This window comes from Phalangium opilio, unplaced genomic scaffold, assembly GCF_054372755.1.
Source record: "Phalangium opilio isolate 3A_F unplaced genomic scaffold, DU_Popi_V2 ptg000003l_1, whole genome shotgun sequence".
NCBI lineage: Eukaryota > Metazoa > Arthropoda > Arachnida > Opiliones > Phalangiidae > Phalangium > Phalangium opilio.
Window position 1 is genome coordinate 1,270,010 of NW_028324145.1, and position 26,539 is coordinate 1,296,548.

The 26,539-nt window shown below is 38.3% G+C and overlaps 1 protein-coding gene and 15 pseudogenes across 1 annotated transcript; all 16 read right to left on the reverse strand.

The window, feature by feature from the left end:
- Window positions 1-225: 225 nt before the first annotated feature.
- LOC149717008 (5S ribosomal RNA) lies at window positions 226-344 on the reverse strand (annotated as a pseudogene).
- A 600-nt stretch (window positions 345-944) lies between these two features.
- LOC149717009 (5S ribosomal RNA) lies at window positions 945-1,063 on the reverse strand (annotated as a pseudogene).
- Window positions 1,064-1,200: 137 nt separating this feature from the next.
- Window positions 1,201-1,319, reverse strand: LOC149717010 (5S ribosomal RNA; annotated as a pseudogene).
- A 362-nt stretch (window positions 1,320-1,681) lies between these two features.
- On the reverse strand, window positions 1,682-1,800 carry LOC149717011 (5S ribosomal RNA; annotated as a pseudogene).
- Window positions 1,801-1,937: 137 nt separating this feature from the next.
- Window positions 1,938-2,056, reverse strand: LOC149717012 (5S ribosomal RNA; annotated as a pseudogene).
- Window positions 2,057-2,418: 362 nt separating this feature from the next.
- LOC149717013 (5S ribosomal RNA) lies at window positions 2,419-2,537 on the reverse strand (annotated as a pseudogene).
- A 363-nt stretch (window positions 2,538-2,900) lies between these two features.
- LOC149717014 (5S ribosomal RNA) lies at window positions 2,901-3,019 on the reverse strand (annotated as a pseudogene).
- Window positions 3,020-3,380: 361 nt separating this feature from the next.
- On the reverse strand, window positions 3,381-3,499 carry LOC149717015 (5S ribosomal RNA; annotated as a pseudogene).
- Window positions 3,500-4,099: 600 nt separating this feature from the next.
- LOC149717016 (5S ribosomal RNA) lies at window positions 4,100-4,218 on the reverse strand (annotated as a pseudogene).
- Window positions 4,219-4,355: 137 nt separating this feature from the next.
- On the reverse strand, window positions 4,356-4,474 carry LOC149717017 (5S ribosomal RNA; annotated as a pseudogene).
- Window positions 4,475-4,836: 362 nt separating this feature from the next.
- LOC149717018 (5S ribosomal RNA) lies at window positions 4,837-4,955 on the reverse strand (annotated as a pseudogene).
- Window positions 4,956-5,317: 362 nt separating this feature from the next.
- Window positions 5,318-5,436, reverse strand: LOC149717019 (5S ribosomal RNA; annotated as a pseudogene).
- Window positions 5,437-5,797: 361 nt separating this feature from the next.
- LOC149717020 (5S ribosomal RNA) lies at window positions 5,798-5,916 on the reverse strand (annotated as a pseudogene).
- Window positions 5,917-6,277: 361 nt separating this feature from the next.
- LOC149717021 (5S ribosomal RNA) lies at window positions 6,278-6,396 on the reverse strand (annotated as a pseudogene).
- A 361-nt stretch (window positions 6,397-6,757) lies between these two features.
- LOC149717022 (5S ribosomal RNA) lies at window positions 6,758-6,876 on the reverse strand (annotated as a pseudogene).
- Window positions 6,877-19,257: 12,381 nt separating this feature from the next.
- Window positions 19,258-25,964, reverse strand: LOC149717023 (uncharacterized). Its single transcript, XM_089834639.1, has 3 exons — window positions 25,873-25,964; window positions 19,537-25,809; window positions 19,258-19,439 (listed from the first exon to the last, which is right to left on the reverse strand). The coding sequence occupies exons 2-3, from the start codon at window positions 25,636-25,638 to the stop codon at window positions 19,407-19,409; spliced, it is 6,135 nt and encodes a 2,044-aa protein (XP_089690765.1). The 5' UTR covers window positions 25,639-25,809; window positions 25,873-25,964; the 3' UTR covers window positions 19,258-19,406.
- Between the last annotated feature and the right edge of the window lie 575 nt (window positions 25,965-26,539).

Consider the following 26,539-nt stretch of genomic DNA (forward strand, 5'->3'; position numbering starts at 1 on the left):
AGTATTCCCAAGTACTGTATGCGCTCGACGCTGCTTAACTTCGGTGATCGGACGGGATCCGGTGTTTTCAGCGTGATATGGCCGTTGCCGAGAGTGCTAGTTAATAATTCGAATTTAAATTAAGTGAGACAAATTAACCTTCATCATTTTAAAACAATAACAAAAAGAAAACCAGTTGCTTTTTACATATCTATTAAAATTTAAAAGAGGAAAAAAAAGTGAAAAAGCCAACGGCACGCAGTGTTCCTAAGTGGTCTTCCTCCCAAGTAATGACTGCGCTCGACGCTGCTTAACTTCGGTTATCGGACGAGAATCGGTGTATTCAGCGTGATATGGCCGTTGCCGAGAGTGCTAGTTAATAATTTGAATTTAATTAACTTTCATCTTTATAAAACAATAACTAAAAGAAGATTTGTTTGCTTTTTTCATATCTGGTGGAATTTGAAAGAGGAAACTAAAGTGAAAAAAGCAAACGGCACGCAGTATTCCCAAGTACTGACTGCGCTCGACGCTGCTAACGTCGGCGATCGGACGAGAACCGGTGTTCTCAGCGTGATATGGCCGTTGCCGAGAGTGCTAGATAATAATTCGAATTTAAATTAAGTGAGGCAAATTAACCTTCATCTTTTTCAAACAATAACAAAAAGAAAATATGTTTGCTTTTTTCATATCTATTGGAATTTAAAAGAGGAAAAAAAGTGAAAAAGCAAACGGCACGCAGTATTCCCAAGTACTGACTGCGCTCGACGCTGCTAACGTCGGCGATCGGACGAGAACCGGTGTTCTCAGCGTGATATGGCCGTTGCCGAGAGTGCTAGATAATAATTCGAATTTAAATTAAGTGAGACAAATTAACCTTCATCTTTTTCAAACAATAACAAAAAGAAAATATGTTTGCTTTTTTCATATCTATTGGAATTTAAAAGAGAAAAAAAAAGTGAAAAAGCTAACGGCACGCAGTGTTCCTAAGTGGTCGCCCTCCCAAGTACTGACTGCGCTCGAAGCTGCTTAACTTCGGTTATCGGACGAGAACCGGTGTGTTCAGCGTGATATGGCCGTTGCCGAGAGTGCTAGTTAATAATTCGAATTTTAATTAAGTGAGACAAATTAACCTTCATCATTTTAAAACAATAACAAAAAGAAAACATGTTTGCTTTTTTCATATCTATTAAAATTTAAAAGAGGAAAAAAAAGTGAAAAAGCCAACAGCACGCAGTGTTCCTAAGTGGTCTCCCTCCCAAGTAGTGACTGCGCTCGACGCTGCTTAACTTCGGTTATCTGACGAGATCCGGTGTATTCAGCGTGATATGGCCGTTGCCGAGAGTGCTAGTTAATAATTTGAATTTAATTAACTTTCATCTTTATAAAACAATAACTAAAAGAAGATTTGTTTGCTTTTTTCATATCTGGTGGAATTTGAAAGAGGAAACAAAAGTGAAAAAAGCAAACGGCACGCAGTATTCCCAAGTACTGACTGCGCTCGACGCTGCTAACGTCGGCGATCGGACGAGAACCGGTGTTCTCAGCGTGATATGGCCGTTGCCGAGAGTGCTAGATACTAATTCGAATTTAAATTAAGTGAGACAAATTAACCTTCATCTTTTTCAAACAATAACAAAAAGAAAATATGTTTGCTTTTTTCATATCTATTGGATTTTAAAAGAGAAAAAAAAAGTGTAAAAGCTAACGGCACGCAGTGTTCCTAAGTGGTCGCCCTCCCAAGTACTGACTGCGCTCGAAGCTGCTTAACTTCGGTTATCGGACGAGAACCGGTGTGTTCAGCGTGATCTGGTCGTTGCCGAGAGTGCTAGTTAATAATTCGAATTTTAGTTAAGTGAGACAAATTAACCTTCATCATTTTAAAACAATAACAAAAAGAAAACATGTTTGCTTTTTTCATATCTATTAAAATTTAAAAGAGGAAAAAAAAGTGAAAAAGCCAACGGCACGCAGTGTTCCTAAGTGGTCTCCCTCCCAAGTAGTGACTGCGCTCGACGCTGCTTAACTTCGGTTATCTGACGAGAACCGATGTATTCAGCGTGATATGGCCGTTGCCGAGAGTGCTAGTTAATAATTTGAATTTAATTAACTTTCATCTTTATAAAACAATAACTAAAAGAAGATTTGTTTGCTTTTTTCATATCTGGTGGAATTTGAAAGAGGAAACAAAAGTGAAAAAAGCAAACGGCACGCAGTATTCCCAAGTACTGACTGCGCTCGACGCTGCTAACGTCGGCGATCGGACGAGATCCGGTGTTCTCAGCGTGATATGGCCGTTGCCGAGAGTGCTAGATAATAATTCGAATTTAAATTAAGTGAGACAAATTAACCTTCATCTTTTTCAAACAATAACAAAAAGAAAATATGTTTGCTTTTTTCATATCTATTGGAATTTAAAAGAGGAAAAAAAAGTGAAAAAGTTAACGGCAAGAAGTGTTCCTAAGTGGTCGCCCTCCCAAGTACTGACTGCGCTCGACGCTGCTTAACTTCGGTTATCGGACGAGAACCAGTGTATTCAGCGTGATATGGCCGTTGCAGAGAGTGCTAGTTAATAATTTGAATTTAATTAACCTTCATCTTTATAAAACAATAACAAAAAGAAGATATGTTTGCTTTTTTCATATCTGGTGGAATTTAAAAAGAGGAAACAAAAGTGAAAAAGCAAACGGCACGCAGTATTCCCAAGTACTGTATGCGCTCGACGCTGCTTTACTTCGGTGATCGGACGTGAACCGGTGTTTTCAGCGTTATATGGCCGTTGCCGAGAGTCCTAGTTAATAATTCGAATTTAAATTAAGTGAGACAAATTAACCTTAATCTTTTTCAAACAATAACAAAAAGAAAATATGTTTGCTTTTTTCATATCTATTGGAATTTAAAAGAGGAAAAAAAAGTGAAAAAGCTAACGGCAAGCAGTGTTCCTAAGTGGTCGCCCTCCCAAGTACTGACTGCGCTCGACGCTGCTTAACTTCGGTTATCGGACGAGAACCGGTGTATTTAGCGTGATATGGCCGTTGCCGAGAGTGCAAGTGAATAATTTGAATTTAATTAACCTTCATCTTTATAAAACAATAACAAAAAGAAGATATGTTTGCTTTTTTCATATCTGGTGGAATTTAAAAGAGGAAACAAAAGTGAAAAAACAAACGGCGCGCAGTATTCCCAAGTACTGTATGCGCTCGACGCTGCTTAACTTCGGTGATCGGACGGGATCCGGTGTTTTCAGCGTGATATGGCCGTTGCCGAGAGTGCTAGTTAATAATTCGAATTTAAATTAAGTGAGACAAATTAACCTTCATCATTTTAAAACAATAACAAAAAGAAAACCAGTTGCTTTTTACATATCTATTAAAATTTAAAAGAGGAAAAAAAAGTGAAAAAGCCAACGGCACGCAGTGTTCCTAAGTGGTCTTCCTCCCAAGTAATGACTGCGCTCGACGCTGCTTAACTTCGGTTATCGGACGAGAATCGGTGTATTCAGCGTGATATGGCCGTTGCCGAGAGTGCTAGTTAATAATTTGAATTTAATTAACTTTCATCTTTATAAAACAATAACTAAAAGAAGATTTGTTTGCTTTTTTCATATCTGGTGGAATTTGAAAGAGGAAACTAAAGTGAAAAAAGCAAACGGCACGCAGTATTCCCAAGTACTGACTGCGCTCGACGCTGCTAACGTCGGCGATCGGACGAGAACCGGTGTTCTCAGCGTGATATGGCCGTTGCCGAGAGTGCTAGATAATAATTCGAATTTAAATTAAGTGAGGCAAATTAACCTTCATCTTTTTCAAACAATAACAAAAAGAAAATATGTTTGCTTTTTTCATATCTATTGGAATTTAAAAGAGGAAAAAAAGTGAAAAAGCAAACGGCACGCAGTATTCCCAAGTACTGACTGCGCTCGACGCTGCTAACGTCGGCGATCGGACGAGAACCGGTGTTCTCAGCGTGATATGGCCGTTGCCGAGAGTGCTAGATAATAATTCGAATTTAAATTAAGTGAGACAAATTAACCTTCATCTTTTTCAAACAATAACAAAAAGAAAATATGTTTGCTTTTTTCATATCTATTGGAATTTAAAAGAGAAAAAAAAAGTGAAAAAGCTAACGGCACGCAGTGTTCCTAAGTGGTCGCCCTCCCAAGTACTGACTGCGCTCGAAGCTGCTTAACTTCGGTTATCGGACGAGAACCGGTGTGTTCAGCGTGATATGGCCGTTGCCGAGAGTGCTAGTTAATAATTCGAATTTTAATTAAGTGAGACAAATTAACCTTCATCATTTTAAAACAATAACAAAAAGAAAACATGTTTGCTTTTTTCATATCTATTAAAATTTAAAAGAGGAAAAAAAAGTGAAAAAGCCAACAGCACGCAGTGTTCCTAAGTGGTCTCCCTCCCAAGTAGTGACTGCGCTCGACGCTGCTTAACTTCGGTTATCTGACGAGATCCGGTGTATTCAGCGTGATATGGCCGTTGCCGAGAGTGCTAGTTAATAATTTGAATTTAATTAACTTTCATCTTTATAAAACAATAACTAAAAGAAGATTTGTTTGCTTTTTTCATATCTGGTGGAATTTGAAAGAGGAAACAAAAGTGAAAAAAGCAAACGGCACGCAGTATTCCCAAGTACTGACTGCGCTCGACGCTGCTAACGTCGGCGATCGGACGAGATCCGGTGTTCTCAGCGTGATATGGCCGTTGCCGAGAGTGCTAGATAATAATTCGAATTTAAATTAAGTGAGACAAATTAACCTTCATCTTTTTCAAACAATAACAAAAAGAAAATATGTTTGCTTTTTTCATATCTATTGGAATTTAAAAGAGGAAAAAAAAGTGAAAAAGTTAACGGCAAGCAGTGTTCCTAAGTGGTCGCCCTCCCAAGTACTGACTGCGCTCGACGCTGCTTAACTTCGGTTATCGGACGAGAACCGGTGTATTCAGCGTGATATGGCCGTTGCAGAGAGTGCTAGTTAATAATTTGAATTTAATTAACCTTCATCTTTATAAAACAATAACAAAAAGAAGATATGTTTGCTTTTTTCATATCTGGTGGAATTTAAAAGAGGAAACAAAAGTGAAAAAGCAAACGGCACGCAGTATTCCCAAGTACTGTATGCGCTCGACGCTGCTTTACTTCGGTGATCGGACGTGAACCGGTGTTTTCAGCGTTATATGGCCGTTGCCGAGAGTCCTAGTTAATAATTCGAATTTAAATTAAGTGAGACAAATTAACCTTCATCATTTTAAAACAATAACAAAAAGAAAACATGTTTGCTTTTTTCATATCTATTAAAATTTAAAAGAGGAAAAAAAAGAGAAAAAGGCAACGGCACGCAGTGTTCCTAAGTGGTCTCCCTCCCAAGTAGTGACAGCGCTCGACGCTGCTTAACTTCGGTTATCGGACGAGAACCGGTGTACTCAGCGTGATATGGCCGTTGCCGAGAGTGCTAGTTAATAATTTGAATTTAATTAACCTTCATCTTTATAAAACAATAACAAAAAGAAGATATGTTTGCTTTTTTCATATCTGGTGGAATTTAAAAGAGGAAACAAAAGTGAAAAAACAAACGGCACGCAGTATTCCCAAGTACTGTATGCGCTCGACGCTGCTTAACTTCGGTGATCGGACGTGAACCGGTGTTTTCTGCGTGATATGGCCGTTGTCGAGAGTGCTAGTTAATAATTCGAATTTAAATTAAGTGAGACAAATTAACCTTCATCATTTTAAAACAATAACAAAAAGAAAACATGTTTGCTTTTTTCATATCTATTAAAATTTAAATGGGGAAAAAAAGTGAAAAAGCCAACGGCAGGCAGTGCTCCTAAGTGGTCTCCCTCCCAAGTAGTGACTGCGCTCGACGCTGCTTAACTTCGGTTATCGGACGAGAACCGGTGTATTCAGCGTGATATGGCCGTTGCCGAGAGTGCTAGTTAATAATTTGAATTTAATTAACTTTCATCATTATAAAACAATAACAAAAAGAAGATATGTTTGCTTTTTTCATATCTGGTGGAATTTGAAAGAGGAAACAAAAGTGAAAAAGCAAACGGCACGCAGTATTCCCAAGTACTGACTGCGCTCGACGCTGCTAACGTCGGCGATCGGACGAGAACCGGTGTTTTCAGCGTGATATGGCCGTTGCCGAGAGTGCTAGTTAATAATTCGAATTTAAATTAAGTGAGACAAATTAACCTTCATCATTTTAAAACAATAACAAAAAGAAAACATGTTTGCTTTTTTCTTATCTATTAAAATTTAAAAGAGGAAAAAAAAGTGAAAAAGCCAACGGCACGCAGTGTTCCTAAGTGGTCTCCCTCCCAAGTAGTGACTGCGCGCGACGCTGCTTAACTTCGGTTATCGGACGAGAACCGGTGTATTCAGCGTGATATGCCCGTTGCCGAGAGTGCTAGTTAATAATTTGAATTTAATTAACTTTCATCATTATAAAACAATAACAAAAAGAAGATATGTTTGCTTTTTTCATATCTGGTGGAATTTGAAAGAGGAAACAAAAGTGAAAAAGCAAACGGCACGCAGTATTCCCAAGTACTGACTGCGCTCGACGCTGCTAACGTCGGCGATCGGACGAGAACCGGTGTTCTCAGCGTGATATGGCCGTTGCCGAGAGTGCTAGATAATAATTCGAATTTAAATTAAGTGAGACAAATTAACCTTCATCTTTTTCAAACAATAACAAAAAGAAAATATGTTTGCTTTTTTCATATCTATTGGAATTTAAAAGAGGAAAAAAAAGTGAAAAAGCTAACGGCACGCAGTGTTCCTAAGTGGTCGCCCTCCCAAGTACTGACTGCGCTCGACGCTGCTTAACTTTGGTTATCGGACGAGAACCGGTGAATTCAGCGTGATATGGCCGTTGCCGAGAGCTACGACATTGAGCTACGACAAACAAGGGCCGAGATATTAAGCAAAATGTTCGTCAACTTTGGTATCGTCTCACTTATTTTTATTATGTTATTTATGATTTTTGCACTAAACTTTGGAGGCTCATAACTCTACAAGAGATACTGGGATCTCCTTTGGAAATGTTATAGTACTCTTTGCTCCCCATACAAGGATACTTTAAACTTGAGGCTACCACAATATCGTCGTCAACTTATTTTTTGTCTCACTTATTGTTAGAAGGTTACTTTTGATTTTTGAAAATAAACTTTGCAGGCTCGTAACTCTGGTTCTACCAGAGATACGGGGATGTAAATAATGTGACCTTGACACAAATGTTCGGATAATTATAAAGGTCTTTGCATGTTCCAAGCAAAAAAAAACTTCGCGGTTTCGAACCTGTGGCCTTCCGGGAGTGAGGCGGATGCGATAACCGCTACACTAAAGATATGTTATTATTTTTAATCGAAAGAACAGGGTCAAGTAATTAAGCAATACGTGAACAAACAAACCCCTCCATAGAAAATGCATTAGACTATACTTTGCAAGGCCCATAACTCTGCGTCTACTAGAGATACCGGGATGTCCTTAGGATATGTTATAGTCCAATTTGTCATTCATCTAACCATACTAAAAACTTTGGGCTACGACAAACAGGGGCCGAGTACTTAAGCGAAACGTAAAGAAACAAACCCCCTCCATAGGAAATGAGTTAGACTATACTTTGCAGGCTCGTAACTCTGTTTCCACTGGAGATACGGGGATGTCCTTTGAGTATGTTATAGTCCAAATTGTCCCCCATCTAACCATACTAAAAATATTGAGCTACGACAAACAAGGGCCGAGATATTAAGCAAAATGTTCGTCAACTTTGGTATCGTCTCACTTATTTTTATTATGTTACTTATGATTTTTGCACTAAACTTTGGAGGCTCATAACTCTTATTCTACAAGAGATACTGGGATCTCCTTTGGAAATGTTATAGTACTCTTTGCTCCCCATACAAGGATACTTTAAACTTGAGGCTACCTCAATATCGTCGTCAACTTATTTTTTGTCTCACTTATTGTTAGAAGGTTACTTTTGATTTTTGAAAATAAACTTTGCAGGCTCGTAACTCTGTTTCTACTGGAGATACGGGGATGTCCTTAGAGTATGTTATAGACCAATTTGTCCCCCATCTAGCCACACTAAGAATTAGGGCTACGACAAACAGTAGTCGAGTAATTAAGCTAATCGAAAACAAACAAACCCCTCCATGGGAAATACATTAGACTAAATTCTGGAGGCTCGTAACTCTGGTTCTACCAGAGATACGGGGATGTAAATAATGTGACCTTGACACAAATGTTCGGATAATTATAAAGGTCTTTGCATGTTCCAAGCAAAAAAAAACTTCGCGGTTTCGAACCTGTGGCCTTCCGGGAGTGAGGCGGATGCGATAACCGCTACACTAAAGATTTGTTATTATTTTTAATCGAAAGAACAGGGTCAAGTAATTAAGCAATACGTGAACAAACAAACCCCTCCATAGGAAATGAGTTAGACTATACTTTGCAGGCTCGTAACTCTGTTTCTACTGGAGATACGGGGATGTCCTTTGAGTATGATATAGTCCAATTTGTCCCCCATCTAACCATACTAAAAACATTGAGCTACGACAAACAGTAGTCGAGTAATTAAGCTAATCGTAAACAAACAAACCCCTCCATAGGAAATACATTAGACTAAATTCTGGAGGCTCGTAACTCTGGTTCTACCAGAGATACGGGGATCTAAATAATGTGACCTTGACACAAATGTTCGGATAATTATAAAAAAAACTTCGCGGTTTCGAACCTGTGGCCTTCCGGGAGTGAGGCGGATGCGATAACCGCTACACTAAAGATATGTTATTATTTTTAATCGAAAGAACAGGGTCAAGTAATTAAGCAAAACGTAACGAAACAAACCCCCTCCATAGGAAATGCATTAGACTATAATTTGCAGGCTCGTAACTCTGTTTCTACTGGAGATACGGGGATGTCCTTTGAGTATGTTATTGTACAATTTGTCCCCCATCTAACCATACTAAAAACATTGAGCTACGACAAACAGGGGCCGAGATATTAAGCAAAATGTTCGTCAACTTTGGTATCGTCTCACTTATTTTTATTATGTTACTTATGATTTTTGCACTAAACTTTGGAGGCTCATAACTCTTATTCTACAAGAGATACTGGGATCTCCTTTGGAAATGTTATAGTACTCTTTGCTCCCCATACAAGGATACTTTAAACTTGAGGCTACCTCAATATCGTCGTCAACTTATTTTTTGTCTCACTTATTGTTAGAAGGTTACTTTTGATTTTTGAAAATAAACTTTGCAGGCTCGTAACTCTGTTTCTACTGGAGATACGGGGATGTCCTTAGAGTATGTTATAGACCAATTTGTCCCCCATCTAGCCACACTAAGAATTAGGGCTACGACAAACAGTAGTCGAGTAATTAAGCTAATCGAAAACAAACAAACCCCTCCATGGGAAATACATTAGACTAAATTCTGGAGGCTCGTAACTCTGGTTCTACCAGAGATACGGGGATGTAAATAATGTGACCTTGACACAAATGTTCGGATAATTATAAAGGTCTTTGCATGTTCCAAGCAAAAAAAAACTTCGCGGTTTCGAACCTGTGGCCTTCCGGGAGTGAGGCGGATGCGATAACCGCTACACTAAAGATTTGTTATTATTTTTAATCGAAAGAACAGGGTCAAGTAATTAAGCAATACGTGAACAAACAAACCCCTCCATAGGAAATGAGTTAGACTATACTTTGCAGGCTCGTAACTCTGTTTCCACTGGAGATACGGGGATGTCCTTTGAGTATGTTATAGATCAATTTGTCCCCCATCTAACCATACTAAAAACATTGAGCTACGACAAACAGGGGCCGAAAAATTAAGCCAAACGTAAACAAACAACCCCTCCATAGAAAATGCATTAGACTATACTTTGCAAGGCCCATAACTCTGTGTCTACTAGAGATACCGGGATGTCCTTAGGATATGTTATAGACCAATTTGTCCCCCATCTAGCCATACTAAGAATTAGGGCTACGACAAACAGTAGTCGAGTAATTAAGCTAATCGTAAACAAACAAACCCCTCCATAGGAAATACATTAGACTAAATTCTGGAGGCTCGTAAATCTGGTTCTACCAGAGATACGGGGATGTAAATAATGTGACCTTGACACAAATTTTCGGATTATTATAAAGGTCTTTGCATGTTCCAAGGAAAAAAAAAACTTCGCGGTTTCGAACCTGTGGCCTTCCGGGAGTGAGGCGGATGCGATAACCGCTACACTAAAGATATGTTATTATTTTTAATCGAAAGAACAGGGTCAAGTAATTAAGCAAAACGTAACGAAACAAACCCCCTCCATAGGAAATGCATTAGACTATAATTTGCAGGCTCGTAACTCTGTTTCTACTGGAGATACGGGGATGTCCTTTGAGTATGTTATTGTACAATTTGTCCCCCATCTAACCATACTAAAAACATTGAGCTACGACAAACAGGGGCCGAGATATTAAGCAAAATGTTCGTCAACTTTGGTATCGTCTCACTTATTTTTATTATGTTATTTATGATTTTTGCACTAAACTTTGGAGGCTCATAACTCTTGTTCTACAAGAGATACTGGGATCTCCTTTGGATATGTTATAGTACTCTTTGCTCCCCATACAAGGATACTTTAAACTTGAGGCTACCTCAATATCGTCGTCAACTTACTTTTTGTCTCACTTATTGTTAGAAGGTTACTTTTGATTTTTGAAAATATACTTTGCAGGCTAGTACCTCTGGTTCTACCAGAGATACGGGGATGTAAATAATGTGACCTTGACACAAATGTTCGGATAATTATAAAGGTCTTTGCATGTTCCAAGCAAAAAAAAAAACTTCGCGGTTTCGAACCTGTGGCCTTCCGGGAGTGAGGCGGATGCGATAACCGCTACACTAAAGATATGTTATTATTTTTAATCGAAGGAACAGGGTCAAGTAATTAAGCAATACGTGAACAAACAAACCCCTCCATAGAAAATGCATTAGACTATACTTTGCAGGCTCGTAACTCTGTTTCTACTGGAGATACGGGGATGTCCTTTGAGTATGTTATAGACCAATTTGTCCCCCATCTAGCCATACTAAGAATTAGGGCTACGACAAACAGTAGTCGAGTAATTAAGCTAATCGTAAACAAACAAACCCCTCCATAGGAAATACATTAGACTAAATTCTGGAGGCTCGTAAATCTGGTTCTACCAGAGATACGGGGATGTAAATAATGTGACCTTGACACAAATTTTCGGATAATTATAAAGGTCTTTGCATGTTCCAAGCAAAAAAAAAACTTCGCGGTTTCGAACCTGTGGCCTTCCGGGAGTGAGGCGGATGCGATAACCGCTACACTAAAGATATGTTATTATTTTTAATCGAAAGAACAGGGTCAAGTAATTAAGCAATACGTGAACAAACAAACCCCTCCATAGAAAATGCATTAGACTATACTTTGCAGGCTCGTAACTCTGTTTCTACTGGAGATACGGGGATGTCCTTTGAGTATGATATAGTCCAATTTGTCCCCCATCTAACCATACTAAAAACATTGAGCTACGACAAACAGTAGTCGAGTAATTAAGCTAATCGTAAACAAACAAACCCCTCCATAGGAAATACATTAGACTAAATTCTGGAGGCTCGTAACTCTGGTTCTACCAGAGATACGGGGATCTAAATAATGTGACCTTGACACAAATGTTCGGATAATTATAAAAAAAACTTCGCGGTTTCGAACCTGTGGCCTTCCGGGAGTGAGGCGGATGCGATAACCGCTACACTAAAGAGATGTTATTATTTTTAATCGAAAGAACAGGGTCAAGTAATTAAGCAAAACGTAACGAAACAAACCCCCTCCATAGGAAATGCATTAGACTATACTTTGCAGGCTCGTAACTCTGTTTCTACTGGAGATACAGGGATGTCCTTTGAGTATGTTATTGTCCAATTTGTCCCCCATCTAACCATACTAAAAACATTGAGCTACGACAAACAGGGGCCGAGATATTAAGCAAAATGTTCGTCAACTTTGGTATCGTCTCACTTATTTTTATTATGTTATTTATGATTTTTGCACTAAACTTTGGAGGCTCATAACTCTTGTTCTACAAGAAATACTGGGATCTCCTTTGGAAATGTTATAGTACTCTTTGCTCCCCATACAAGGATACTTTAAACTTGAGGCTACCTCAATATCGTCGTCAACTTACTTTTTGTCTCACTTATTGTTAGAAGGTTACTTTTGATTTTTGAAAATAAACTTTGCAGGCTCGTAACTCTGGTTCTACCAGAGATACGGGGATGTAAATAATGTGACCTTGACACAAATGTTCGGATAATTATAAAGGTCTTTGCATGTTCCAAGCAAAAAAAAAACTTCGCGGTTTCGAACCTGTGGCCTTCCGGGAGTGAGGCGGATGCGATAACCGCTACACTAAAGATATGTTATTATTTTTAGTCGAAAGAACAGGGTCAAGTAATTAAGCAATACGTGAACAAACAAACCCCTCCATAGAAAATGCATTAGACTATACTTTGCAAGGCCCATAACTCTGCGTCTACTAGAGATACCGGGATGTCCTTAGGATATGTTATAGTCCAATTTGTCATTCATCTAACCATACTAAAAACTTTGGGCTACGACAAACAGGGGCCGAGTACTTAAGCGAAACGTAAAGAAACAAACCCCCTCCATAGGAAATGAGTTAGACTATACTTTGCAGGCTCGTAACTCTGTTTCCACTGGAGATACGGGGATGTCCTTTGAGTATGTTATAGTCCAAATTGTCCCCCATCTAACCATACTAAAAATATTGAGCTACGACAAACAAGGGCCGAGATATTAAGCAAAATGTTCGTCAACTTTGGTATCGTCTCACTTATTTTTATTATGTTACTTATGATTTTTGCACTAAACTTTGGAGGCTCATAACTCTTATTCTACAAGAGATACTGGGATCTCCTTTGGAAATGTTATAGTACTCTTTGCTCCCCATACAAGGATACTTTAAACTTGAGGCTACCTCAATATCGTCGTCAACTTATTTTTTGTCTCACTTATTGTTAGAAGGTTACTTTTGATTTTTGAAAATAAACTTTGCAGGCTCGTAACTCTGTTTCTACTGGAGATACGGGGATGTCCTTAGAGTATGTTATAGACCAATTTGTCCCCCATCTAGCCACACTAAGAATTAGGGCTACGACAAAGAGTAGTCGAGTAATTAAGCTAATCGAAAACAAACAAACCCCTCCATGGGAAATACATTAGACTAAATTCTGGAGGCTCGTAACTCTGGTTCTACCAGAGATACGGGGATGTAAATAATGTGACCTTGACACAAATGTTCGGATAATTATAAAGGTCTTTGCATGTTCCAAGCAAAAAAAAACTTCGCGGTTTCGAACCTGTGGCCTTCCGAGAGTGAGGCGGATGCGATAACCGCTACACTAAAGATTTGTTATTATTTTTAATCGAAAGAACAGGGTCAAGTAATTAAGCAATACGTGAACAAACAAACCCCTCCATAGGAAATGAGTTAGACTATACTTTGCAGGCTCGTAACTCTGTTTCCACTGGAGATACGGGGATGTCCTTTGAGTATGTTATAGATCGATTTGTCCCCCATCTAACCATACTAAAAACATTGAGCTACGACAAACAGGGGCCGAAAAATTAAGCTAAACGTAAACAAACAACCCCTCCATAGAAAATGCATTAGACTATACTTTGCAAGGCCCATAACTCTGTGTCTACTAGAGATACCGGGATGTCCTTAGGATATGTTATAGACCAATTTGTCCCCCATCTAGCCATACTAAGAATTAGGGCTACGACAAACAGTAGTCGAGTAATTAAGCTAATCGTAAACAAACAAACCCCTCCATAGGAAATACATTAGACTAAATTCTGGAGGCTCGTAAATCTGGTTCTACCAGAGATACGGGGATGTAAATAATGTGACCTTGACACAAATTTTCGGATTATTATAAAGGTCTTTGCATGTTCCAAGGAAAAAAAAAACTTCGCGGTTTCGAACCTGTGGCCTTCCGGGAGTGAGGCGGATGCGATAACCGCTAAACTAAAGATATGTTATTATTTTTAATCGAAAGAACAGGGTCAAGTAATTAAGCAATACGTGAACAAACAAACCCCTCCATAGAAAATGCATTAGACTATACTTTGCAGGCTCGTAACTCTGTTTCTACTGGAGATACGGGGATGTCCTTTGAGTATGATATAGTCCAATTTGTCCCCCATCTAACCATACTAAAAACATTGAGCTACGACAAACAGTAGTCGAGTAATTAAGCTAATCGTAAACAAACAAACCCCTCCATAGGAAATACATTAGACTAAATTCTGGAGGCTCGTAACTCTGGTTCTACAGAGATACGGGGATCTAAATAATGTGACCTTGACACAAATGTTCGGATAATTATAAAAAAAAACTTCGCAGTTTCGAACCTGTGGCCTTCCGGGAGTGAGGCGGATGCGATAACCGCTACACTAAAGAGATGTTATTATTTTTAATCGAAAGAACAGGGTCAAGTAATTAAGCAAAACGTAACGAAACAAACCCCCTCCATAGGAAATGCATTAGACTATAATTTGCAGGCTCGTAACTCTGTTTCTACTGGAGATACGGGGATGTCCTTTGAGTATGTTATTGTACAATTTGTCCCCCATCTAACCATACTAAAAACATTGAGCTACGACAAACAGGGGCCGAGATATTAAGCAAAATGTTCGTCAACTTTGGTATCGTCTCACTTATTTTTATTATGTTATTTATGATTTTTGCACTAAACTTTGGAGGCTCATAACTCTTGTTCTACAAGAGATACTGGGATCTCCTTTGGATATGTTATAGTACTCTTTGCTCCCCATACAAGGATACTTTAAACTTGAGGCTACCTCAATATCGTCGTCAACTTACTTTTTGTCTCACTTATTGTTAGAAGGTTACTTTTGATTTTTGAAAATATACTTTGCAGGCTAGTACCTCTGGTTCTACCAGAGATACGGGGATGTAAATAATGTGACCTTGACACAAATGTTCGGATAATTATAAAGGTCTTTGCATGTTCCAAGCAAAAAAAAAAACTTCGCGGTTTCGAACCTGTGGCCTTCCGGGAGTGAGGCGGATGCGATAACCGCTACACTAAAGATATGTTATTATTTTTAATCGAAGGAACAGGGTCAAGTAATTAAGCAATACGTGAACAAACAAACCCCTCCATAGAAAATGCATTAGACTATACTTTGCAGGCTCGTAACTCTGTTTCTACTGGAGATACGGGGATGTCCTTTGAGTATGTTATAGACCAATTTGTCCCCCATCTAGCCATACTAAGAATTAGGGCTACGACAAACAGTAGTCGAGTAATTAAGCTAATCGTAAACAAACAAACCCCTCCATAGGAAATACATTAGACTAAATTCTGGAGGCTCGTAAATCTGGTTCTACCAGAGATACGGGGATGTAAATAATGTGACCTTGACACAAATTTTCGGATAATTATAAAGGTCTTTGCATGTTCCAAGCAAAAAAAAAAACTTCGCGGTTTCGAACTTGTGGCCTTCCGGGAGTGAGGCGGATGCGATAACCGCTACACTAAAGATATGTTATTATTTTTAATCGAAAGAACAGGGTCAAGTAATTAAGCAATACGTGAACAAACAAACCCCTCCATAGAAAATGCATTAGACTATACTTTGCAGGCTCGTAACTCTGTTTCTACTGGAGATACGGGGATGTCCTTTGAGTATGATATAGTCCAATTTGTCCCCCATCTAACCATACTAAAAACATTGAGCTACGACAAACAGTAGTCGAGTAATTAAGCTAATCGTAAACAAACAAACCCCTCCATAGGAAATACATTAGACTAAATTCTGGAGGCTCGTAACTCTGGTTCTACCAGAGATACGGGGATCTAAATAATGTGACCTTGACACAAATGTTCGGATAATTATAAAAACAAGTTGGGAAAGCCAAAATATTACCTCTCCGAGTGGAGATGACTATCACTACCCCTTAAACAACCTAAATATATGCATCTATCGCTTTTTTTAATTCTTTGCAAGTGCAGGAATTGAATTTTAAAATAGTCACTTAATTACCCCTATATTATAAAACTTATCGACTTCATACTTGTATATTATCATCATTACTTGTCTTAAATTACCTTCGACGGCCGAACGAGGTTCATCTTACATAATATAGGGACGATGTCATATATTTTAACGTTCACTTTATTTACTTTTCATTTAATTCAAGACCATAACATTCTGAAAGTACATTAGGCTCAGAAGACAGTATTTATAATATTACATTAGGCTCAGAAGACAGTATTTATAACACTTCAACAATACTTCAATATATACAAAGAAATAAATAACATAATACATTAAACTGTACAGTAAAAGTTAAATATAACCTAATTAAAACCATAAAACCCACAATACATATGGGAACAAAAGGTTCTTGAAAAACCATTAACAGAACAGTATTTATAATACTTCAACGTTTCTATCTATATAAAACAATGAATAGTTATTTAACATTATATATTGGAACCTTCAGTATAATTTAACATTAAGCAAATTCGAACCATAAAAACCCACAGCGCATATGGGAAAAAAGGTTCTGGGAAAACCCATTTGGGAAAAAACCATAATCACAGTTGAATTATTAATATTGAAACACTTATTTTTAAATTATTGATTTTCCACTCTGACGTCTGAGCTATCCACGAATAAATTGATTAATAGCATTAACAAACGATGCAATGGATGTCAAATATTCATGTCATAATACAAGCTAATTCGAACCATAAAAACCCAGAGCGCATATGGGAAAAAAGGTTCTGGGAAAACCCATTTGGGAAAAAACCATAATCACAGTTGAATTATTAATATTAAAACACTTATTTTTAAATTATTGATTTTCCACTCTGACGTCTGAGCTATCCACGAATAAATTGATTAATAGCATTAACAAACGATGCAATGGATGTCAAATATTCATGTCATAATACAAGCTAATTCGAACCATAAAACCCCAGAGCGCATATGGGGAAAAAAGGTTCCGGGAAAACCCATTTGGGAAAAAACCATAATCACAGTTGAATTATTAATATTGAAACACTTATTTTTAAATTATTGATTTTCCACTCTGACGTCTGAGCTATCCACGAATAAATTGATAAATAGCATTAACAAACGATGCAATGGATGTCAAATATTCATGTCATAATACAAGCTAATTCGAACCATAAAAACCCAGAGCGCATATGGGAAAAAAGGTTCTGGGAAAACCCATTTGGGAAAAAACCATAATCACAGTTGAATTATTAATATTAAAACACTTATTTTTAAATTATTGATTTTCCACTCTGACGTCTGAGCTATCCACGAATAAATTGATTAATAGCATTAACAAACGATGCAATGGATGTCAAATATTCATGTCATAATACAAGCTAATTCGAACCATAAAAACCCACAGCGCATGTGGGAAAAAAGGCTCTGGGAAAACCCATTTGGGAAAAAACCACAATCAAATTAGGACTATTAATATTAAAAACTTCTTCAGACTGTTTAAGGATGAATGTTTGGTGGATAGCGTCCGAAAGAAAGCAATAACCTAGTAGATGAGGCGTAGTTCATAAAGTTTCGTTTTTTCGAAACTATTACATAGGTGTATTGGTGCTGTACGTTTCAGATAACAAAGACCAAGACGACTCCAGTTCCACAAAATAGGAAAACTCTGCCTCTTGGCGTTAAGTTTTTCTCCTTTCTGTATTTCCACTGCTAGACCGCTATGCAGCCCGCCCTTGTATTGCTCTACTTGCTGCTCCCATAACATTGAACGTGCTAGAACTATAGTTCTAGTCGATCAATTGCGGCGAAGTCCAACTTCCGCTTTGAGCGTTGGCCAACTTTTGAGGACGCTGCAGTGTTACCAACGGCAGAAAACGCAGCCAGGAACATTTTCAAAATCACCTCGGCCGCGTTTTGCCGAAAAAAGGGGATTTTCGACTAGGACTATTGAATTGTCGCCGATTATTCAGCCATTTCCGCTTCGCCATACCTAAAACATTTTTAAAGTACGCTATACAAAATTGCTCCATTCTTCACCAAACCTATGAAACTTGGTGCAACACTTACACTTTGTTCAGTGGTTCGCCTTTACATGAACCCACAGTTGCCGCTCCAGATCTCAGTCATCTGACGCAACCATTTTAACGTTTTGAGAGTTGTATTTCACCTTTATTAAGCCTAAGGATAAGCCTTGAGATATATTTCCCGACGTATTTTCTGAAGAACCACAATAAATCACCTCAACGATTATCCCCATTAACTAATTATCACTATTACATACCTTGTTTACAATTTCGTTGGCCTTGTCCTCCATGGTTACCCATGAACTAAACCAATGCTGTAGGGTATTCATGAACTACGCATATCCTATAGGGTATTCATGAACTACGCATAACCTCTAGGGTATTCATGAACTACGCATAACCTCTAGGGTATTCATGAACTACGCATAACCTCTAGGTTATTCATGAACTACGCAAATCCTCTAGGCTACTCATGAACTACGCCAATCCTCCAGGTTACTCATAAAATATACCATATTTTTAAATGGATTAATACCAAACTTATATGACCGTCAATTCCAATAATGATACTTACCCTTTTTTTTCAAATCTTGAAGTCAGATGTGGGTTCTTTAGTCAAGGATCCCAAGCCTTGTGTGGGTCTCTTAGTCAAGGATCCCAAGCCTTAAGTGGGTCTCTTAGTACAGGATCCCAAGCCTAATTTTAGGTTTCTTAGTACAGGATCCCAAGCCTAATTTTAGGTTTCTTAGTACAGGATCCCAAGCCTAATTTTAGGTTTCTTAGTACAGGATCCCAAGCCATATGTGGGTTTCTTAGCCAAGGATCCCAAGCCTATTTCTCGTAGTTTAGACCCTTAAAGCAACATGCGGCTCCATTGGCGCCCCTACCATGATGCCTAACCTTGTATAAACATAATAATTTTACCTTGCCGTAGGTAGGTAACAATGAAACTTAATGCATTAGGGAGGATCTGAAAATTATCCTAACAAGTTAAACCCAATGTACAATAGAAAGGTCGTCAATAAGGGGCGCACTGGAGCTCCACCTTGCTTTAAATAAATTTTTCCATTTCAAACTATGTTCTTTTAAAAATGCAAATACCCTTGTGGTAAGAATAATAAGACTCTCTATAACATGCATCGTATCGGTCTCGAAAAAGTTTGTTACCAAACGCCAAATCTAATTGACAATGATAGTCAGTCGAATACTTTTGTTCTAGACCCGGCAAAAGAGATATTCCATGTGAATCAAAGAACATTCTCAGTGCCGTTTGGCTCTTTAAAAAGTTAATATTGAAATCTCCAACCACAACTGTTGGAATAGACGAATCATATTTCATGTCAAACAAAGGGTTAAAGTCCTCAAACACAGTTCTCAAACTTCCTAAGGGAGATTTGTACAACAATACCACAGATATAAGTTCTCCTTCTATGTAAACATCTAACCAGCAACGTTCCACGTGAGAATTTCTAACAGGAATGTCGCTTCGTAAAACTCTAGTATCTATCTCTTTAACTTCGTTTTTAGGCGTGTCTCTTAAATATATGGACGAACCAAAAGCAACTCTGCGTGCCGTACTTGGCAAGTAAATACCACCTACTTCCTTAAAAGATGGCACTCTAAAATCGTCCGTCTCTTTTTTCCACGTTTCAACAAAACATAACATTTGACTTTTCATTATTACATTGTCTGCTAAAACATCTTCTAAATGAGCATTTAAAGACTGCACGTTATGTACATAAATGTAAAGGGGATCATGCAAGAAAGGTAGTTCGATGCTTTTTGTGTCTCGCAACCTCTTAAGTTCCAATTCTACTAGGTTGTTTTTGGGTGAATTAGGAACTTTAAATTTTCCATCAATATATAAACCGGAAGCGGTTTTCGCTCTACTACAAGCCACATATAAATGCGCTCTTTCAATTTTTTTTGTAGCCTTACAATGAACCACTACCGAGGAGTAAGTATCACCCTGACTTTTATGTATCGTAATGGCCTCAGAAACAACCAAAGGCAATTGTTTCCTAGAAACTGAGGCATTATTTTGTCTCCATTTTCTATTAAACGACTTTATGACCTTTTCAACAGGCGTCCACGAAGCGTTAATATCACTATTCAAATATAAACCATGACATTTTTGCCTCAACATTTTCCCAACTTTGGGATCGTCAAACTCCATCCATACCCTGAACGGGATTTTATCCCCGACCCTATTTGTGCCGTACTCTATCTTTCTTAACCAACCTGTCGCGCCATTAGTTAGTCCGTCAGAGGTGTCAACATTGTTGGTCATCATATATCTCGCGCCACACGCAAGAGTCAATTGTTTGGGCAGACCATACGTATCAGACGTTGCTAACTTTTCAACTTGGGAAAGTATGTTATTTTTAACTTCACTACTAAGATCACCATTGACAACATCTACTGAAACCGAAACAGCCTTTTCCGTATTCATGTTTAAAAGCTTATTTTGATTAAATTGGTTTACTTCCGCGTTAGTGGCGAAAAGATGTATCGCTTCTTTTGGGGGTACACGCTCAGGCGTTACCTCCAGACTACTAAAGAAATCAATATCATTTTGAGTCATACTTCCCACAGCCATTCTATTTAAAGCTTCAGCAAATATTTTATCATCCCTCTGTCTCATAATTTCCTCAAGTTCGGCAAATTCAAATTGCTCCCATATTGGGTTACCAATTAACGACGCGTAAGGATTATCTTTCTCACTTTGACCTTGAAATGCGAAATAATCGCAAACTGGTCTCAATTGGTTAAAGTCTCCAACTAGAACGACAGACACACCACCAAAATAATCAGGACAACCCATAATCTCTTGTAACCTAGCGTTTACCCGATTAAACACCTTCGCTCCAACCATTGAAATTTCGTCAATTATTACTAGTTTTACTTGACCATAGAGTAACCTGCATTTATGAAGTGTTTCACTTTCCAATCTCGATATATTTCCACCAAATTGGCTAACGGGTAAACTAAAAGTACTGTGCAAAGTTGCCCCACCTATGTTAAAGGCAGCCTTGCCAGTAGGTGCGCAACGGATTACTTTCGCTTCCGATGGATTACTCCCAGGTTGTTTGTTGTAAAACCTTGACACAGATTCAAATATAGCACTAATCAAAAGACTTTTCCCCACACCAGCGCCCCCTGTAACAAAGAGACGCAACGGAGTTTCTTTGCTTTTTACATGATACAAAACATGGTAATATATCTCTCTTTGTTTGGAATTCAATTTTCTAAGAAGGGCGTTGTACTCAGAGTCATTAATTAAGGTAATTGACGGAGCAACAGTATTTTCGGCATTGCCATCAATAATATCTCTATTAATATTTCCTACAGGTTCTTGAACCGTATTAATTAAAAAATCGGAATCATCCATAGCTAAAGATCTATCAACTTCATTTCTATGTTCTAATTCAGGCTGGATATTAGTAACATCCACTTGAATTTCTCCATTTTCAAAATCTGCTACAGCCTGTTCTACGGCTTCTTCGTCAATTTCATTGTGAAATTCTTTCCTAACTTCATTAATAGTTTCGCGACAAAGCTCATATTCTGATTTCATATCCTTTGTCAAAATATCATTACTTTCATCGCGCCAAGGCTTAAACAACATTAATTGTTCACGATAAAAGTTATCGGGATCTTTTTCTAAATTGAATCTTCTGTACCTAATAATTTTAGCACGGCCACGTTTCCTAATAAACCCTGATTCATCTTTAAGTTTCAGCCATTTACCACAAGTTTCAACTTCATTGCTCTCTCCCTCATCAACATGATCGTGGGCGGCTTTAGTCACTCTACGGGCTTTGGAATATTCGTACCAGGCACCAAATTGAGCTAACGTTATTGCCTCTAGTTCCTCTGGCCTTTGAACATAATGTTCTAGCATCCCAGAGGCAAAAACGTCATTACTGTCTGCTGGTAGTTCTTCAAGTTCAGATTGACTCTTAAGAATGTGTACACGATTTTCAGGGGCATTGGTGTTTATAAAAACACAGGCGCGACTGCACCTGGACACAGGAATTTGTAAACCACAGTAAGCCGCTTCCTGAGCGCTTACCTCGTGGGCATTCAAGAACTGATTAGCAATTAGTTTCAACTTCTGTTTTACTGAACATTTATCATTTTTTGCCTGTTTAGAAGCTTCGCGCAGAAGCAAAGACATCCCTCTTTGAGACTTTCCTATATATGATACAATATACATAACCAGTGCGTAAGCATCAAGAACGAATTGAATGTCCATATTCGCCTGCCAAAGACGCAAAGCGCACGGATTGTAAGGATTAACTCTAGTATCTTTGGGGTGTCTTTTCAACAAAACTGTTTTCCTTTTGAGGTCATAAGTAACGGCAGAAATATACTCGTCTTCAGTTATACGCAACTTAGCTAGCAACTCCTCAAAACTATCTACCCAAAACTCTTTTTCTTTCGATTGCAACATCTCATACAATTTCTTTGACCTTTCCTTAGATCTGAGTTCTTCCTGTACGCTACCAGGCTCTCTTAAACTAGGGTCGTAAATTATGGTTCTGGGCATAGGTGGAAACGGGATTCCAAAACGACAAACGGAATTATTATCGACCTTCTTTCTACAAGTCGTTGTGTGTTTGTGAATTTGTAATCGTGTTAACAAATCTAAATGTTCGTCATTGTGCTCAGCAGCACAAGAAATAACATTATCAATAAATTCCTCTACTTCCTTAACATTTGAGAGATCATTTTTAAGTTTTGGAGCATCTTTTATCCAAATCAAACCATGTTGGTGGGGCGAACCTCTTTGCTGTATTTCAACTCTAAAATAATAGTCTTCTATAACGCCAAGAGGACCTAATTTCTGTAAAGCCTTAAGCAAAGCCCGAAAACGGTGGTCAAAATATCTAGCGCAAGTAACAGGATCATCCTGAATCAGTTTTGCCCTTTCCGAAAAACTTAAATTATTAATATCATCGTTAGGTAAACTCTCCTGCCCAGAGGTTAGTCTCAAAATATTCAGTAGCTCAGGCCATTTACTTTCGGCAGCCGAAAACGTTATGAAAAAGGTAGCCGTACCAAGCTGTCTAATCATACCCATCAATTCCTTTTGTCTGTGTTGCCAATAAGAAGGCGAGCTCTGTAGTCTTTCTAAAACCCTAAAACCATCATCCTGCTTAATTAAAGCATCAAGAGAACCTGCAGAAGCTAAAAGTCCAGCAGTATAATTCGACCCATTTGTTCTTTTAGTTTTCCTCATGCAAACCTGTATAGATTGACTAACTTTCAAGGTTTCTAATTTGACAAAAGAGTAAAACAATTTCGAAGGATTTTTAGCACAGCGCCTATCAATATTACGAAGCTCCCATTTAAAAATATCACCAAAACTTCCCTTAACCTTAAGATTCATTTTTTGACCTACGTAAATGCTCGGGAATGACAATTCTTCCGCATCCTCGTCAAAGAGTAAAGACATTGGGGTTTGACCTTCACCGGGAGCAAACTTAACATGCATGGTATTACTTGGCAAGAAATTACTTAAAGAAACTAATAATGTGTCTTGATTCCCAACTGTTAACGAACTACTTTCGTTGGGTTCATTCCACATATCATCGCTATCATTCTCTGCGTTTATTTTCGCTACTGGATTATCTCCTGATACATCAACTTGATTTACCTGACGGTCATTTTCGTCAACAATAAATTCAAGTTCTTCAGGAATGGGGTCTAATATGTCACTCTTAACGGTAATTCCATGTTTAACATACAAAGGCGTTTTTACCAGAACGTTAAGGGCCTCTAAAATGACTTTGGGTCTCACAGTTTCGTACAAATAGGGTGTGTTATACTGCATTCTTCTCATAAACTCAATTTGAATAGTATCCGTGTCTCGAGGTAACCTGGGTAAAACCGAGGCGGTGGACTCTACATTTATAGGGACGTTAACCACATTTCCTTTAATACCACGTTGTTGGTCACACCCTAACCTTCGTATTTGCATGAATGGTATTCGTGGTGATATCATTCTTTCTTCTAAATTACTTATGTTACTTAATTGCGCAGGTATTTCAGGAAACACAAATCCATTTTCCCTTGAAAATTTTGGAATTTGCTTTCTCTTAACGCTTTTATTACAAGTACTACACAAAAATATTTCATCATTCAACTCTCTTTGTTCAATACCAGGGACTGACAAGAAATCTATGGACTTTACAATGGTGCCAGATGACTTAAAAAAAAGATTTGAACATCCTTCACACGGCCACGTTGGGCCATCTTTTATGCTATCAAAATAGGTCTGCTCTATAAGCGAGGGGTTTGCTCGCCTATCTGCGGCTGAAGATCTTTGTCTAGCACGTTCAACATCTCTATACTCGGGATCTTGGCGTTTAGCCGCCATACCTGTCTGGTTTCTAGCACGTTCAACATCTCTAAACTCGGGATCTTGGCGTTTAGCAGCCTTACAAGCCTGGTTTCTATCACGTTCAACATCTCTATACTCGGGATCTTGGCGTTTAGCCGCCTTACCCGTCTGGTTTCTAGCACGTTCAACATCTCTAAACTCGGGATCTTGGCGTTTAGCAGCCTTACAAGCCTGGTTTCTATCACGTTCAACATCTCTGTACTCGGGATCTTGGCGTTTAGCCGCCATACCTGTCTGGTTTCTAGCACGTTCAACATCTCTAAACTCGGGATCTTGGCGTTTAGCAGCCTTACAAGCCTGGTTTCTATCACGTTCAACATCTCTATACTCGGGATCTTGGCGTTTAGCCGCCTTACCCGTCTGATTTCTAGCACGTTCAACATCTCTATACTCGGGATCTTGGCGTTTAGCAGCCTTACAAGCCTGGTTTCTATCACGTTCAACATCTCTAAACTCGGTATCTTGGCGTTTAGCCGACTTATACAATTGGTTTCTGACACGTTCTCTTTCCCTATAATTTGGATCTTGGCGTTCAGTAGCCTTACTTATCTGATTTCTTACACGTTCGCTTGCTTTATACCATTCATCAACCCTTTTTAATTTCTTGGTAAATATTCCACCCTGATTTTCAATTTCACAATTTGACTCATTCTCTCGCTTTTTCCCCTTACCTAGCGACTCCCTCTTACTGCATTCTTCATTTTGTCTCAAGATTCTTAATCTTTCTAAGGGATAGACATTACCATGGGACGTACAAGGTACTTGTTCATAGCCTTCGATTATTTCACTAATATTAGCATTATCATTTTGTACATTATTGGGTTCCTCATTAATAGATATGCCTACGCTTACGGTACTTTCAATAGAGCTTTTATTTAATGCGTCATCTTTCGCAGAATCATGGCCAACTGGCCTCGCGGTAGGACCAACATTGGGTGTGCTAGAACCTGTTCCCGAAACAGCCTTTTTTTCAGCTGCTAACACTCTTCTCCTTTCATTTTCTCGTTTCCTAAATTCAGGATCTGACCTTTTTGCCCTCATTCTTTCCCTTGCCTTTCGTTTTCTGATTTCCTCTTTACTTAAATTATTATCTTCCTCCATTTACTTATTAATCAGTTAAATACTCACAAACGTTGGCAAAATCAATCTCCTTAAATACTCACACAGGTTGGCAAAATCAATCTCCTTCAGTAATACGTAAGGCTTAATTATATTATTTGCCGAACAAAATTAATCGAGCAAATCTAACACTTAACTTCTGCCTTCGAAATTCTATCAAAGAATGAATCAACTGTTTAAAAAAAGGTTTTTTTCGCAAATTGGGCGCTATCATACCAACAGCAATTCCGTCATATTTAAAAAATATACATTGCCAACACTTTTTTCAAATAAAGAATGATAAAAGTGCGTAAAAAAGGTCTTTCACAAATAGGCCTAGGGGGCGTATGAACTAAACAGCAACAACGCTCTACAGCTACACTAATCTTACACAAACAAGGAGTACTATAAACCCACTACTGGAAGCGGTATTTTTATTCAAACGTAAAACAATTTCGCTTAAGCTTAACATCTCTAGACATCGGTAAAAATGTCTCTATCACTCCTAGGTAACTGTAGGCACAGGATTTTACGACATTGTAACTCAAATTCATCTGATTATATTTTAACAAGGTTAAATCTAACTGGGAGTAAGATGAAAGGAGTAGAAGCTTATCTGTCTTAGGAAATATGAAATTTTATCTTAACAGTTCGTTAAATCATAAGTTTATAACGAAAAAACGCGGAAGGGGAAAACGAGCAGACAACAGCGATTTTTGGGGGTAGAAGGTTAAGAGCGCCATCTGTCGTCCGTGCCAAAGTTGAACTTCCACTCGAAACGCAATGAGAAAGTGGATAAAATAATGACATCAGCTATTTAACTGCGTCGATATATTTAACGACTTGACCCATGACATGCCCATAACACTGGCTTCTATGAATCCTATATATTCTTGGATGCTAG

Bases quoted from the DNA above. Each gene is read 5' to 3' on its own strand.
- LOC149717023 (XM_089834639.1), bottom strand. From the start codon at position 25,638: ATGGAGGAAGATAATAATTTAAGTAAAGAGGAAATCAGAAAACGAAAG. The intron at 19,440-19,536 runs GTATTGTTGTAC...CTATTCCAACAG, and splicing joins AAGGAGAACTTATATCTGTG to TTGTGGTTGGAGATTTCAAT.